Here is a 16,847-nt window from a genome sequence, read left to right on the forward strand (position 1 = left end):
CCAGAGAACCTCTCTCTTGTAAGCTGACCCCCCCCCCCCCTTACATGAATCAAAATGTTGTTTCCTCCACACACATTTTCCACAACATTCTCATAAAAGTCCAAGATTTCTATTACATCGGAGTACTTCTTTTCATTTTTTGGCAGAGATGTCGTAGTCAGAGTTTTTGTTTCATGTTCTCTTTAACAGATATAAAATTCTTGAAATACTTGCAGAATTTACATAGAATTTCATGAATTACAACAATGTTGCAGTTTTTAATATTCTCCCAGTCTTTTTCTTGAGGTAAAAAAGTAGTTGGTCCTAGCTCCAACAATGGCACTTGTGGTTTTGCAGTAGAAAGTAGGCTGAAGTTGCTGTGCTGAATAATGGCCATGGATGCAAACCAGTGTTCCATATGTGACTTCATTGTTTCTCTTTGATGACTAACATCAATCATAAAGTTCACATTATCTCCAATGAATCGAAATTTCCAACCTTCCTGGACAGCATTGATAAGTTGTGAGTTAAAGTGTCCTCCAATCTGTTTTTGTGTTCGAAGCATGACACAGTGGGATGTTGTGATCCCTAGTGGTTGCAATCTGTCATACACCTTAAAAAAGAAAGGAAAGAGGATGCTCACATTTTTATTTTTTTTTTAGTTAGTTTTAGTCTGTTTTCATACAAGTAAATATCATTTTTGATGGGGCATTATAAAATGCATATACTTTTATTTTTAATTTAGTACTTATTTACATTAATTACCTGCATTCAAATTGCCATCAAGATTGAAAGTAAAACTTATCTTACCTTAGTCTACTTACCAGATTTTGCTTTAAAACTCAACAGAAATAAAACTTAATATAAAACATTATAATTAGTAATCAAGATCCAATTTCATCATATAAAGGCATACTCATCATTTAGTACAAAGAATGCACAGTAAATGATTGAATGGATCTTTGAAAGAACAGGATAAACATCAGCAGGGTTTGTCTGAAACGTATTTACAAAATGTAAATAAAATATATCAATTCTGCTCAGTGCATAAAAACTTTATACTGTTTGCAACACATACAATGTACAACATGACAAAAAACCTTCATAACTGGAAATGAAAGATCAGTTTGACAGTATCGGTCAATTTCCTGCTCTATTGGTTTAGCCAAAATTTCTTTCTCGACTTCAGATATTCTGGTATGTAAGGTGTCCGAGGCAATGAATCTGCGGTAAAAACTTTTACAGGAAGCACCTGTCATAAATTGCATTCATAAGAATATGTTAATAAAAAAAACTTTAAGAGAGCAACAGCTAGTAGGGAATCAATTTTTGGAACTGCCTCTTATGAATTTCAAGTAGCCCTTTTTCACAATACATATGTAAATCTTAAGATTTTAACTGTAATAAAGAATCTCTTACAACAAATTGTTATTCATTATCAGGATCAGGATTTGGTTAATGTTTCTTTAGCTCTTATATTTTGAAACCTTTTAATCATATTTTTAACACAGTACTTTCATATATTTTACAACCTCACCAGTTCGGTTTGTGCCCAAGTCTGCATTCATATCTTGAGCACAGTTTTTCCAATATTCATTGGAAATAGGGTAATCAGGAACTTTTTCCTGCACATAACTAGCCACATTTATAATTTTTCTCTTCATCATTCCATCTGGAAGACTATTTGAAAGAGAACCTAATGAACATTGTGATATTCGCTGTGTGGCTAAGTGAATACTTTAAATCATTATACCACAGTTTATTCTTTTCTTTTCTGAAAGTAGCAAGATAGCAGAAAGAAGAACACCTGACTAGAGATTCAAGTTGCCCTGATAAGAATCCTAATTGGGTTTGTCCTATTTTCTTTTCTTTCACAAGTGCATGAAATATATATATTGATTCATACATAACTAAGTATACATGCAGTATTTAATATTTAAATATATTAATACAGCAAATCATCCTACAATTGGGGCTTTTTTTGGAAGCTTGAACGGGGGTCTCTCCGGTAGGTGTCCCTCTACAGCTCTTTCGCTGTTACTTGTGTAGGAATGTTCCACATGCATAAACGAGGGCATCTTTTCCTGACATTGATGAAAATGATTGTGTATTTCCTCCTGTGTATTGTAATGAAACAGAAAAACTCTGCTGTATAAATTTGCTGCAGTGCTCAAAGAAACACAAGTGCATGAACTTGCATGTGTTAGAGTTTCTATCAGTATATGAGGTATTTAATATCAAAATATGTTACAACTTGTCCTACCACTGGGGCTTTTTTTGATGCTTGACCGTAGGTCTTCCCCTTGAGTGTCCCTTTGCATCTCTTTCTGCTGTTACATGCACTAGTGTATGAATGTTCCACATGCATAAATGAGGGCAACTTTTCCTGACATTGGTGGATATAATTTTCCTCTGTCTAAGATTAAAACACACAACAAACTATACTGTATAGCAATGCACATGGACATCATAACTAACTAATCAGCCATATCGGGGGCTTGACATACACTAAGTAAAGCGGAATACCCCCAGGATTTGAACCTGGACCTCTTCAAATGCCATAATAAACTTCTGAAGCATGAAGTGTGCTAACCAATTACACCAAGGCATTCCACTGAATCTATGCATTGTCTGTTGTTTTGTATGTTATCATGAACTGTAAATAACTTTTAAAAAGTTTGTCTACCTAAAAAATGAGGAGATATATGAGCAAAAGTGTAGATGTGTATCACTGTTTATATTGTGCGATATACAGGGCTCGCTTAATACTTGCATTCGGACATTCAATTCATGGTTCAGGGCCGTATAAAGCTAAATCAGCAAAGAAAATGTTGTATCAAGTCTAACCATGTTATTGATTCGCATATGAACCAGCAAGTGTGTGTATGTTATTTTACCTTTCTAGTTGCCATGTTGGATTCAACATTGAGCGCAGCCATTGGACGGGGGATTCCAGGCCTTTGTGCTTGCACTCGGAAGGCCTCGGGTACTAGGCTAATGTAGAAACAAGTGCAAATAAAGTAGACACAGATTTCACAAAACAAGAAAACATGTTTAATATTTTTTTTATAAGCAACACATTAAAATAAAGATAATAAAAATTTATAATTATTATTAAGTACATTTCCCTATTTTAGAGAATATCTAAATTGTAAAAGAGAAAAAAAACGACAGTTTATATCTTCATAACTTGGAAATAGGTTTCTATTCTACGATCTACCAGAGACATAAATAACATCTGGATCTACAGATTCCGTCTACATGAATATTTGACACTAAGCTAAATTCCGAAACATATAATTATTCCAAAATGAAATAATACCAGCACCTTTATGATTATGTGTTATGGAGCAGATTAAGAAAGAGCTCTTTTACCTAATCCATCTCCTTCCGCCATTTTTTATGTGTTGTAAAGGTCACATGACTTCAAAAACTGTGTCACGTGCAAGCTAAAAACAATGCATACGGCAAGGATCTCAATGTAGTGGATGAGAGATACAACAACTAATAGATAAAAAGAGGAGACGAAGATAAAATCACAATATGTTATATGATAGTGTCGAATATACAATACAACAACAACAAAGCATCAACATGATCGATCGAATTGCCAGTTCATGGCAATGGATCGCAAGTCTTCCAACATTCGGAACCACTTCAATGTTATTATTATTTTGAGTGGACAAATACCGATAGCTACACGCGTATCGAAGCATTATGACGTTAGGGAATTCCGAAATTCTTGCAAGCAAGAACAGGCAAAAGTAAATATATAAACACACAACGCCGACTCTGATCGCACATTTCTGCAAGCTCTCATCAACCTTGTTCAGCAATATCGTATCTATACACTGCAAAGGTAAGCGAAAAGAATTTTTCACTTAGATATTGTGACCTGGATAAAGGGGGCGTGTCCACAATAATATTTTGTAGAGCATCTATATGTTTAGTCCGAAATATCTGACGTTTTTCTGGCTTTTTTAACGATTTTGATATTTACTGGCTTTTTTAACGATTTTGATATTTACTTGCCAGGAAAACTGGCAAGTAAATATCAAAATCGTTAAAAAAGCCAGAAAAACGTCAGATATTTCGGACTACTATATGTTATATTCTTCTTTCACTCTTCCTTAATCAATAGTTGTATTTGGATGCAACCATGACGTGTCCTTTTGTTGAAGCACTAAATTATAGTTTAGGTACATTTACAATTTAGATCTATATAATATTATTATGCGAGGTTCAAATCTGCACCTTGATTCTGCGTACGTTGTCCCGAAAATATAATTCATCGATACGGCTTAATTATTAAAACACGAACGCATTCAAACATAAGTGCATGCACATGTATATGTATGCAGGTATATAACAATGATCAATATATATACAAAGAAACGTTATACAATGTATTTTGATTGAATTCCTAATTAAATTTCCATGAAGATTAATTAACGCTTCATGAAAAAGATTACACGTATATGCCAATTATGTGTACATGTACATACATGTATCATTAATTAGCAAAACACTTTATTAAAACTACATGTTACAATTGGTATGTAGTGTATGCATTTCGCAAAATAATAAAAAGTAACTGTATGAAATTTTTTTTAAAAATACCTCTAAAAAGACTTGTTTTAGATGCAAATTAAATTAAATAATATATGTAATGATTGTATATATCCGCTTAGATTTATAGAAAGGGGAATATTAATTCTGATCAGAAGTAATTATAAATTAATTATTTTGATTAATAAATGGTTATGCGTAGGTTTCTTTTTCATTTTATAGATGCCACCCAAAAGAAAGGCAGCGGCAGCGAAGACGAAGGCAGGAGGCAAAAAGGCGAAGACTAGCGATCCAGTTGCCGACGATAAACCTGCGACCACCCATGACGTCATCGCTAAACTGAAGGCAAGCGAAAACAAGTCTACCAACAAAAAGAGGAAAGTGGACAGCTTCGTCCCTAGTCAAAGCATCTATGAGGTATATATATACACACATATATTTTTTTTTAAGTGAACTGGTTTAGAGCCAATGTTTATTAGGTTAATTAATTAATAATTATGATTCAAACGAGCTCTTCATTGCATTTTGGTTAACTTGGGATACTTTGTGTTAAAATTGAGAGCATTAATTCAAAGTTGTATATATTCAAAGAAGTTGTGTCGGTACGTAAGGCACATGCAATTACATATTTTGTTGTCTCTGATGCGAAGAAACGAATCAATTTCTCAAAAGTTATATTAATTATTTCTCTAAATTGGCGTTTATAATATCTATATGTTATGGAATATAGCTCGGCATAATTGTTTAATATTTTTCCTATTGAGTGATTGCTTGTATCAATATTGCATATAATTTGCTATATGATGTAATAAGATAATTATAGTGCGTGCAAATTTTAAAACACTTAACACTGTATAAGTACCTCTAATATGTATTTTATAACCTTTCTGCATTGACAGGTTTTCGAGGACTACGACTGTATGCTGAATCAAACAAACATCGGGCACAACAACAACAAATACTACGTCATCCAGGTCCTGAAGAGGGCCGGTATAAACCAGTACCATGCCTGGAACCGCTGGGGTCGCGTGGTGAGTGTCAGAGATAGCGATCCTATGTGTGATGGGCGCGTGGTGGGTGTCAGCGATAACGAACCTCTGTGTGATGGGCGTGTGGTGGGTGCGTCAGAGATAACGATCCTTTGTGTGATGGGCGCGTGGTGGGTGTGTTAGATATATAACGAACCTCTGTGTGATGGGCGTGTGGTGGATGTGTCAGAGATAACGATCCTCTGTGTGATGGGCGCGTGGTGGATGTGTCAGAGATAACGATCCTCTGTGTGATGGGCGCGTGGTGGATGTGTCAGAGATAACGATCCTCTGTGTGATGGGCGCGTGGTGGGTGTGTCAGAGATAACGAACCTCTGTGTGATGGGCGCGTGGTGGGTGTGTCAGAGATAACGAACCTCTGTGTGATGGGCACGGGGTGGGTGTGTCAGAGATAACGATCCTCTGTGTGATGGGCGCGGGGTGGGTGTGTCAGAGATAACGATCCTCTGTGTGATGGGCGCGTGGTGGGTGTGTCAGAGATAACGATCCTCTGTGTGATGGGGGCGTGGTGGGTGTGTCAGAGATAACGAACCTCTGTGTGATGGGCGCGTGGTGGGTGTGTCAGAGATAACGGTCCTCTGTGTGATGGGGGCGTGGTGGGTGTGTCAGAGATAACAAACCTCTGTGTGATGGGCGCGGGGTGGGTGTGTCAGAGATAACGATCCTCTGTGTGATGGGCGCGTGGTGAGAGTGACAGAGATAACGATCCTCTGTGTGATGGGGGCATGGCGATGGATTAACATTTTAATCAAGATTACGTTTTTACAAGTTGGTTCAATGTTTTAAATTAAATCAAATATCTATTTTCTATTGGGTATACACAAATAATGCCTTGAATGATGATGAATGGTGTTTGAATAATTGGCATTTCTAGCGCATTTATTTTTTTTCAAGTTTTTTTACAAGGTAAAGTATAAGTTAAAACGCATTGAAAATGAACTATATCGCTTTGTAATCATTCATATCTTAAGAGAGCAAATATCATTTTTATATTTTATTAGTTCATTAAATAAAACGCAAGAGGATATATATGCGTGCATGAAAAATATATACTGCAGGCACGTAGCATCAGGGGGGCCAAGGGGGGGGGGCTGCCCCCCCCCCCCCGTACACTTTTTCTCGCAGTAATGTAAAAAATTGATATGAAAATAAGGAAATGAGGAGTGAAAATGAATTTATATATTACGCCCCCCCCCCCCCCCCCCCATGGATTAGGATTTTGAAGATTTTGGGAAACTTCGAATTCCCTTTTTTTTTCTTGCTTGTCAAGATTTTTTGGATGAGTCTGCCCCCCCCCCCAATTTAAAAAACGATGATACGTGCCTGTACTGTTATATATCGTGAACGATAGTTATTGCTATAGTTGCAATAATGTCAATAATGAGTGTATCTCCTCACAAATAATCTTAAATGTATCGACATATAGAGCTATTTTACACGTTTACATGTACATGTATTTCATCAAGGGAGAATCCGGAGCCACTGCAATGAAAGGTCCTTTTGGTTCCTCTGATGACGCCATTAAGGACTTCAAAAAGAAATTCCAGGACAAGACTGGTAATAAATGGGAGAATAGGGACTCGTTCACCCCCAAAACAAAGAAGTACACGATGATAGAGATGTCCCTGGAGGACGACGACGAGGACGAGACGGACGCCTCGGCGCCGGTATGTAACACCTCTCCTTTCTGTGGCGCCGGTATGTTAACATCTTTCCTTTTTGTGGCGCCGGTATGTTCACACCTCTCCTTTCTGTGGCGCCGGTATGGTCACACCTCTCCTTTCTGTGGCGCCGGTATGGTCACACCTCTCCTTTCTGTGGCGCCGGTATGGTCACACCTCTCTCAGGGGCTATAAAGAATTGTATAAGAATGTCTTGCCTTTAATTATATTATAATATTCTTTAATCTGTCATTTGATTTCATTTTGACTGTATGCCAACATTGTGATGTCAATAAACTGTGATAACATCTATCATATTGTGTTTTATATCAATATGAAGACAAAATCTGCACCCTCTGGACCCGTGGAGAGATGTACCCTGGACGCCCCCACACAGTCCCTGTTGAACCTCATCTTTAACCACGACATGTTCAAAGACGCCATGAAGAGTTTTGACATTGGTAAGGTCGCCAGGCGTTATGTAGGGATTCGTACATGTCGATGACGGGGACGCGACGTCGTGGGCCTTTCCTGTTAACGGAAAAACTTTTCGAGCTCTACCGGAAAGGCCCAAGAAGTTGCCACTTGGACCAAAAAAATAATAATAACAAAAAACCTGCATCACCAAGTGACTTGGTGATGCAGGTTTTTTGTAATTATTATTTTTTTGCACTTTCTGAATTTAGAAATCTCATCAAAGTTTTTTTTTCTGATCAATGTTGTATATATCAAAATTTTCATCAGTATATTCCATTAATTCCAACTTTTATTGTGTGTTGTTTTTTTTTTACGCTTCCGCTTTTTTTCTGAAAAGTTTTCGTAAAACTGGTTAATTGATAACAAAATCAAAACTCATATACAAAGGATACCTGTAAGTTTGTTCTTGTTTTTCAATGAATGTTATGGTCGGGATTGTTTTCAGACGTAAAGAAAATGCCACTCGGAAAACTGAGCAAGGCGCAGATTGCTAAAGGGTTTGAAGTCCTGGAGGATCTGGAAAAGGCAGTAGACGCTAGAAACAACGCCCAAATTGTGTCCCTCTCTTCAAAATTTTACACCGTAATTCCTCACGACTTCGGGAGAAAAGTGCCTCCTATAATGAATACATTAGAAACCATTCGAAAAAAATACGATATGTTGTTGGTACGAATTGATTTTCTCCTTTCATTTACATGTGTTTTTTAACTTAGTTTCTCAAGCCTTTACGAATATCTGTACAGTAGATTTTAAAATTAAAGAACTGAAAGAGTTTACAATCAAATCAAATATTTGAGAAATTTAAATACATTAATATTGAACAATATGTTTTTAATTCATTTATAATTAGGTATTAGGTGACATAGAAATTGCACAGACGTTAGAAAAGGAAAAAGAGAAAGTTGCCTCGGTAAGTCTGTCTGTCTGTCTGTGTCCGTCCATCCGTGTCTCTCTCTCTCTCTCTCTCTCTCTCTCTCTCTCTCTCTCTCTCTCTCTCTCTCTCTCTCTCTCTCTCTCTGAGTTTTCACGAGTATAACGTACTTTAATATTTGTTACAAGGAATCTGCCAAGCAGCCCCATCCCTTGGACGTTAACTATAACTTGCTGAAATGTGAACTGAAACTGCTGGATCCAAAATCCAAAGAATACAAGGTAAATTACCATTCATGCAGTGCGAAACCGCAACACATTTTGAATTTACTTTGAAGATTAAAGGATGGTATTCCATAAATGTCAGGGGCCCCTCTTTATACAATGAATTATAGAAAAATCTATTATGACTTTGATACTTTTAAAACGAGACCAATAAATGTTAATTTTGTTCTGGTTTGTGACCCTGTAGTTTCAATGAATAAAAATGACTAGAATAGTTGGACCTGGACACAATAGACGATATGTTTATGTAAATATCCAGCAGATTGGACAAACTCATTTACATATGACGTGATATTGTTTATAGCCAAATGAAAGTTAATGTCATATTCATGTAGTCACGTTGAACACGCTTATTGAAATGTATGTCACGTGTCATGGGTAGTAAGCACTAATTTAAACAATAAAATGCTTGCTTTGGTGATTCATTCGGGATATGAAGGTAGCGACATGGCAGAAAAGAATATGTAATTTTTTTCTGCAATGATCGCTACCTTTATAACCCGCATGAATCATCAAAGAAAGCATTTTATTGTTTATATTAACATCTTTCTTTGAACTATTTAATAGATTGATTATGAAAAGTAAGTAAAATTCACTAAATTACTATCAATGTACATAAGTACGCTACCTAAAAGAAACCTGTGAGACTTTGAGTCTGTACATCATCATGATTATTTCATGCAGTCCGGGATTTTTCTTAGGTCGCTGTAGGTTTCGACCAGTCGGTAAACATGGTGTGTCAATTTCAGTCCTGTCAGTTTCAGTCGCTGTAGATTAACGGGACATGTTCATTTCAGTCTGAATGTTTCTGTAGAGCTATGAATTAACTATTAGTTTCCTAAAGAATTAGAGGGAATAATACTTAGTAGACGTAAACATAACATTATGATTTTTTACGCATATAATTATAGATTTCGACACAAAACTATGCCAGCTGAAGAAGAAAAATGTACCTAATTGTGCTCGAGTATTTACAAGCTTTCAAATGTGGGGCGGAGCTAAAACTCTACGAGAATCGAATGTAAACAGTCTACCCCCCCTATACATTTAAACAATAAAATGCTTTCAGTTATGTAATTTTTAATTTTTGCAATGATTCACTCCCTTCATAACCCACATGGATCATCAAAGAAAGCATATTATATTTACATTTTTCTTTTTACAAATTATTTAATTGATCGTTAATAGTAAGAAAAATTAACCAAATACATGTACATCAGTGCATTAGCTGAAAGAAGCAGGCAAATCGTCTCCTATGGGAATTTGAGTCTAACATCATCATGATTATTTCGTGCAGTCCGTGATTTTTCTTAGGTCGCTGTAGATATTGACCAGTCGATAAACAGGGTGTGTGCATATAACAGTCCTGTCAGTTTTAGTCGCTGTATATTTCGACCAATCGATACACGATGCGTGTACGAATTAACTTCAAGTATAAGTTTCCGTATAAGAAATAGAGGGAATCATATTCGCTAAATGTAAATATAATGATGCATGTTTCCCATGTAATTGTTTAAACCTGGGAAAGAAAGGGTTTCTATGATACATATATCAAAGATTAAGTACATGCAAGATTAAACGGTAATTCCGAAATTTAGCTTCTTTTTCCGAGTTACTTGGGGTCTTATTTCACATCATCGCTTCTTTGAATCCATTTAATTTTTATAGAAAAATAAAAGCACCTCGCGGGTCTTTTTTAAACCTAATGGGGTTGTTTTCTTTGGCGTAAGAAATGTTCATCATTTTCCTACAACGCTTACACGTATTTTAATGCGTTTAAATTTTTTTTTCTATAGACTTTGGACACTTACACAAAAGAAACCGGAAAGGGTTGGAGAGGAGCCCCTAAAATAAAACACATCTGGTCCATGCGGCGAGAAGGAGAGGTAAGAGAGAGAGAGAGAGAGAGAGAGAGAGAGAGAGAGAGAGAGAGAGAGAGAGAGAGAGAGAGAGAGAGAGAGAGAGAGAGAGAGAGATTGGATTTACACTCTGTAGAACATGCATATTTATCTCTTATAGAAATCTTTGAAGTATTTTTAAATCAGTTTCTGACCGGTCCTTTTGATATTGTTATTAAGCAAAATTTTTGTTTTCTTGCCCTTCTCGATTTATGAATAACTACACATAACTATGAACTGTTAGGTAATGTCAATGAAATTAATCGCCAAACATTGATTGTTTATTTATTCTAAATTGTCATGACTTACGTATAAATGGATTTACAATAAAATAAAAAGCTTAGTTTTCATTTTTATTATTATTATTATTATAAAAGGGAAAAAGGTTTGCAGAACACGATAAGATTTCAAACAGAAAACTTCTTTGGCACGGAACCAATGTAGCGGTGGTTGCAGCCATTTTGAAGAGTGGACTTCGGATCATGCCGCACAGTGGGGGTCGAGTGGGAAGCGGAATCTACTTCGCTTCGGAAAACAGCAAATCGGCTGGATATGGTGTGTTGTTGTCGTATAATTCTTTTTTTCTATTATTCCATTCAAAGCTGTTTCAATCATGAAATTTCCGAGTAAAGGTTGGATTTTACATTTTATTTGAAAATTGAGTTGTTTTCAGAAACTTAAAAGGAGATCGCCGACTTTGGCATTTTCTCTTTTTAATTTTTTATTTAAAAAGAAATGGACTCTTTCTTTCAGTGACATGCGCTGGAACAACTGGCATAATGTTCCTGAATGAAGTTGCGTTAGGAAAGGAGCATCTCATTACTCAAGACAACTGGCAATTAAAGGCAGCACCAAAAGGCTACGATTGTATCATTGCTAAAGGATGGACGGAACCTGGTGAGAGAGAAAGACCTTTTTAAAAGGGTTGGAAAGTGTGGCCATTTTAAAACTACATGTATATTAATCGGAGACCGGCAAAGAAAATATATTCAAATTGTAATGCCAAACTATTTACTAAATACATGTAGTATGTGGCCGAAACTCTCATATAAAAATTTTCAGTAATATCTACAGGTGGCTAACTTGTTAACCTCCAGCCTCCTTAATTACAAAGACAATAAATTTTATTTTTGTCTTGTCTTGATAAAATTGTGAAATATGGGTCAAATTTGTTTTTCAGACCCAAAGAAGGATACGAAGATAAAATTAGATGGCAAAGACGTGGTCGTCCCCCAGGGGGTCCCCGTCTCTCAGCCAGAGTATGACCAAAAAAGCAGATTCTCACAGAGTGAGTACCTTGTATACAAGGAGAGTCAGAACATGATGCGCTATCTGGTCATGGTCGACTTAAAGTAGCCCTTCAGGACATGATGCGCTAACTCGTCATGGTCGACTTACAGTAGGCCTTCAGAACATGGTGCGCCAACTCGTCATGATCGACTTGTAGCACTCACTTCGTCCACTTTAAATCATAAAACGTATGTAGTCAAAACTTAGATACTATTATCTTTTGAGTGTATGCAGTTCTAACTGTTCTCTAAAGACGTCACAGGGTAAATGTTTGTTATCACTGACAATAGGTGTACGTGTTGCATTTAATATTAGGTTGTGTTTTTCTTATCCAAACTAACACTGTGATATGAGTGTGTTAATTAGTTATTTTTTATTTGTGTTATCTTCCTCTACTGGAATGTCATATTAAGGTCAAAGTTTGATTAATGTAGTTTTTTATCGTTATTTTTCCTCTTGGGAATTTGATCAAAACAAGGCAGACATTTCATGATTTCATTGCTAAAACATTTCTGCATTTTTAGTAACATTCTTCAAAATCATACGATTTTCGTTTATAAGACCCGGTTCGTCATTATCTCCTATCAAAAGCGATCCAAGTATTTTTTATACGTTATTCCATCATATTATATACACAGTCATGCCTGTAGAAGGATGGTGATATATCCTACATGTATGTGTATGCATTTTTTCTTATATCTGTATTGTGAGATTAGCATTTTTTGCACTATTCACATTTTTTACGATCGGATTATTTTTTAAATATTCCGTGTAAATTTTCTGGGTTTTTTTAACATTTCTTTTTACACCGCATGTTCGTAAGATTTATGTTTTATCGATTGGAGTGGCTCCAGAAAATGAATTTGTCGATTTGATTGTTTTCCATAACTATCAATTTGCCCACTTTTAAGTGCTTTAAAACTAACCAGGTTTTACATACAGGTATTTAGTTGTTATGCAGTAGTCTTTGTAAACGTCTTGTTGTTACTTTGTCTTTGAATAAAGTATATTGTAGTTTTAGAATAACTCTGTGTTGCTTTTTTGATCGATGTTCGAACAATTTAGAGTGTACACTATACAAAGATATGAAGGACATAATTCATCTTCTTATTACCGGTACTTCAAATTGTGTTTAAATGAAGTACTTGGTTGTTTTAGAATATAACTTAAGTAATAAATCCGCTAACCTCTCTAATCTAATACAATTGTAAATTCCAGTTTTAATCAGACAGGCACATATAGCCTATGTAGACAGACACAAGAAAATAAATTCTCCTCTGTGTAATTCAGTTTTAAGGCACAATCTATAAATTTCCAACTGTTGCCATTTAGTATCCCCAAACTGTTATTGAAATGGATTAATTAAATATGTTAATAATCCAACTTTAACTTAGTACATGCACATGTACCTAACCATCAGATACATAGATATTTCCCTCCACATGTACCTAACCATCAGATACATTGATATTTCCCTCCACATGTACCTAACCATCAGATACATAGATATTTCCCTCCACATGTACCTAACCATCAGATACATTGATATTTCCCTCCACATGTACCTAACCATCAGATACATGGATATTTCCCTCCACATGTACCTAACCATCAGATACATGGATATTTCCCTCTACATGTACCTAACCATCAGATACATGGATATTTCCCTCTACATGTACCTAACCATCAGATACATACCTAACCATCAGATACATTGATATTTCCCTCCTCATGTACCTAACCATCAGATACATAGATATTTCCCTCCACATGTACCTAACCATCAGATACATGGATATTTCCCTCTACATGTACCTAACCATCAGATACATACCTAACCATCAGATACATAGATATTTCCCTCCTCATGTACCTAACCATCAGATACATAGATATTTCCCTCCACATGTACCTAACCATCAGATACATGGATATTTCCCTCTACATGTACCTAACCATCAGATACATAGATATTTCCCTCCACATGTACCTAACCATCAGATACATTGATATTTCCCTCCACATGTACCTAACCATCAGATACATGGATATTTCCCTCCACATGTACCTAACCATCAGATACATGGATATTTCCCTCTACATGTACCTAACCATCAGATACATACCTAACCATCAGATACATAGATATTTCCCTCCTCATGTACCTAACCATCAGATACATAGATATTTCCCTCCACATGTACCTAACCATCAGATACATGGATATTTCCCTCTACATGTACCTAACCATCAGATACATACCTAACCATCAGATACATAGATAATTCCCTCCACATGTACCTAACCATCAGATACATAGATATTTCCCTCCTCATGTACCTAACCATCAGATATATTGATATTTCCCTCCACATGTACCTAACCATCAGATACATAGATATTTCCCTCCACATGTACCTAACCATCAGATACATAGATATTTCCCTCCACATGTACCTAACCATCAGATATATTGATATTTCCCTCCTCATGTACCTAACCATCAGATATATTGATATTTCCCTCCTCATGTACCTAACCATCTGATACATTAATAATTCCCTCTACATGTACCTAACCATCAGATATATTGATATTTCCCTCCAAATGTACCTTACCATCAGATACATTGATATTTCCCTCTACATATTCCTAACCATCAGATACATAGATATTTCCCTCCACATGTACCTAACCATCAGATACATTGATATTTCCCTCCACATGTACCTAACCATCAGATACATAGATATTTCCCTCCACATGTACCTAACCATCAGATACATTGATATTTCCCTCCACACGTACCTAACCATCAGATACATTGATATTTCCCTCTACATATTCCTAACCATCAGATACATTGATATTTCCCTCCACATGTACCTTACCATCAGATACATAGATATTTCCCTCTACATATTCCTAACCATCAGATACATAGATATTTCCCTCCACATGTACCTAACCATCAGATACATTGATATTTCCCTCTACATATTCCTAACCATCAGATACATTGATATTTCCCTCTTCATGTACCTTACCATCAGATACATTGATATTTCCCTCCACATGTACCTTACCATCAGATACATTAATAATTCCCTCTACATGTACCTAACCATCAGATACATTTATATATCCCTCCACATGTACCTAACCATCAGATACATTGATATTTCCCTCCACATGTACCTTACCATCAGATACATTAATAATTCCCTCTACATGTACCTAACCATCAGATACATTGATATTTCCCTCCACATGTACCTAACCATCAGATACATTGATATTTTCCTCTACATGTACCTTACCATCAGATACATTGATATTTCCCTCTACATGTACCTAACCATCAGATACATTTATATATCCCTCCACATGTATCTAACCATCAGATACATTGATATTTCCCTCCACATGTACCTAACCATCAGATACATTGATAATTACCTCTACATGTACCCAACCATCAGATACATTGATATTTCCCTCTACATGTACCTTACCATCAGATACATTGATATTTCCCTCTACATGTACCTAACCATCAGATACATTTATATATCCCTCCACATGTACCTTACCATCAGACACATTGATATTTCCCTCTACATGTACCTAACCATCAGATACATTTATATATCCCTCCACATGTATCTAACCATCAGATACATTGATATTTCCCTCCACATGTACCTAACCATCAGATACATTAATAATTACCTCTACATGTACCCAACCATCAGATACATTGATATTTCCCTCTTCATGTACCTAACTACAGATACATTGATATTTCCCTCCACATGTACCTAACCATCAGATACATTAATAATTCCCTCTACATGTACCCAACCATCAGATACATTGATATTTTCCTCTTCATGTACCTAACCATCAGATACATTGATATTTCCCTCTACATGTACCTAACCATCAGATACATTGATATTTCCCTCTTCATGTACCTAACCATCAGATACATTGATATTTCCCTCCACATGAACCTAACCATCAGATATATTGATATTTCCCTCCACATGTACCTAACCATCAGATACATTGATAATTCCCTCTACATGTACCCAACCATCAGATACATTGATATTTCCCTCTACATGTACCCAACCATCAGATACATTGATATTTCCCTCCACATGAACCTAACCATCAGATATATTGATATTTCCCTCCACATGTACCTAACCATCAGATACATTGATAATTCCCTCTACATGTACCCAACCATCAGATACATTGATATTTCCCTCCACATGAACCTAACCATCAGATACATTGATATTTCCCTCCACATGAACCTAACCATCAGATATATTGATATTTCCCTCTACATGTACCTAACCATCAGATACATTGATATTTCCCTCTTCATGTACCTAACCATCAGATACATTGATATTTCCCTCTACATGTACCTAATCATCCGATACATTAATAATTCCCTCTACATCTACCTTACCATCAGATACATTGATATTTCCCTCCACATGTACCTAACCATCAGATACATTGATATTTCCCTCTACATGTACCTAACCATCAGATATATTGATATTTCCCTCTACATGTACCTAACCATCAGATACATTGATATTTCCCTCTACATGTACCTAACCATCAGATACATTGATATTTCCCTCCACATGAACCTAACCATCAGATACATTGATATTTCCCTCCACATGTACCTAACCATCAGATACATTTATATTTCCCTCTACATATACCTTACCATC

General features: G+C 36.0%; 1 protein-coding gene across 1 annotated transcript; it reads left to right on the forward strand.

Annotated features, from left to right (window-relative positions):
* Nucleotides 1–3,496: 3,496 nt before the first annotated feature.
* LOC117683516 (protein mono-ADP-ribosyltransferase PARP3) lies at nucleotides 3,497–13,104 on the forward strand. The gene is made up of 12 exons (XM_066072983.1): nucleotides 3,497–3,838; nucleotides 4,771–4,965; nucleotides 5,448–5,579; nucleotides 7,064–7,264; nucleotides 7,599–7,719; nucleotides 8,181–8,401; nucleotides 8,586–8,645; nucleotides 8,795–8,887; nucleotides 10,687–10,776; nucleotides 11,166–11,343; nucleotides 11,542–11,685; nucleotides 11,969–13,104. The coding sequence occupies exons 2-12, from the start codon at nucleotides 4,771–4,773 to the stop codon at nucleotides 12,142–12,144; spliced, it is 1,611 nt and encodes a 536-aa protein (XP_065929055.1). The 5' UTR covers nucleotides 3,497–3,838; the 3' UTR covers nucleotides 12,145–13,104.
* Nucleotides 13,105–16,847: the final 3,743 nt, after the last annotated feature.

The sequence above is a fragment of the Magallana gigas genome, chromosome 10 (genome assembly GCF_963853765.1).
Source record: "Magallana gigas chromosome 10, xbMagGiga1.1, whole genome shotgun sequence".
Taxonomy (NCBI): domain Eukaryota; kingdom Metazoa; phylum Mollusca; class Bivalvia; order Ostreida; family Ostreidae; genus Magallana; species Magallana gigas.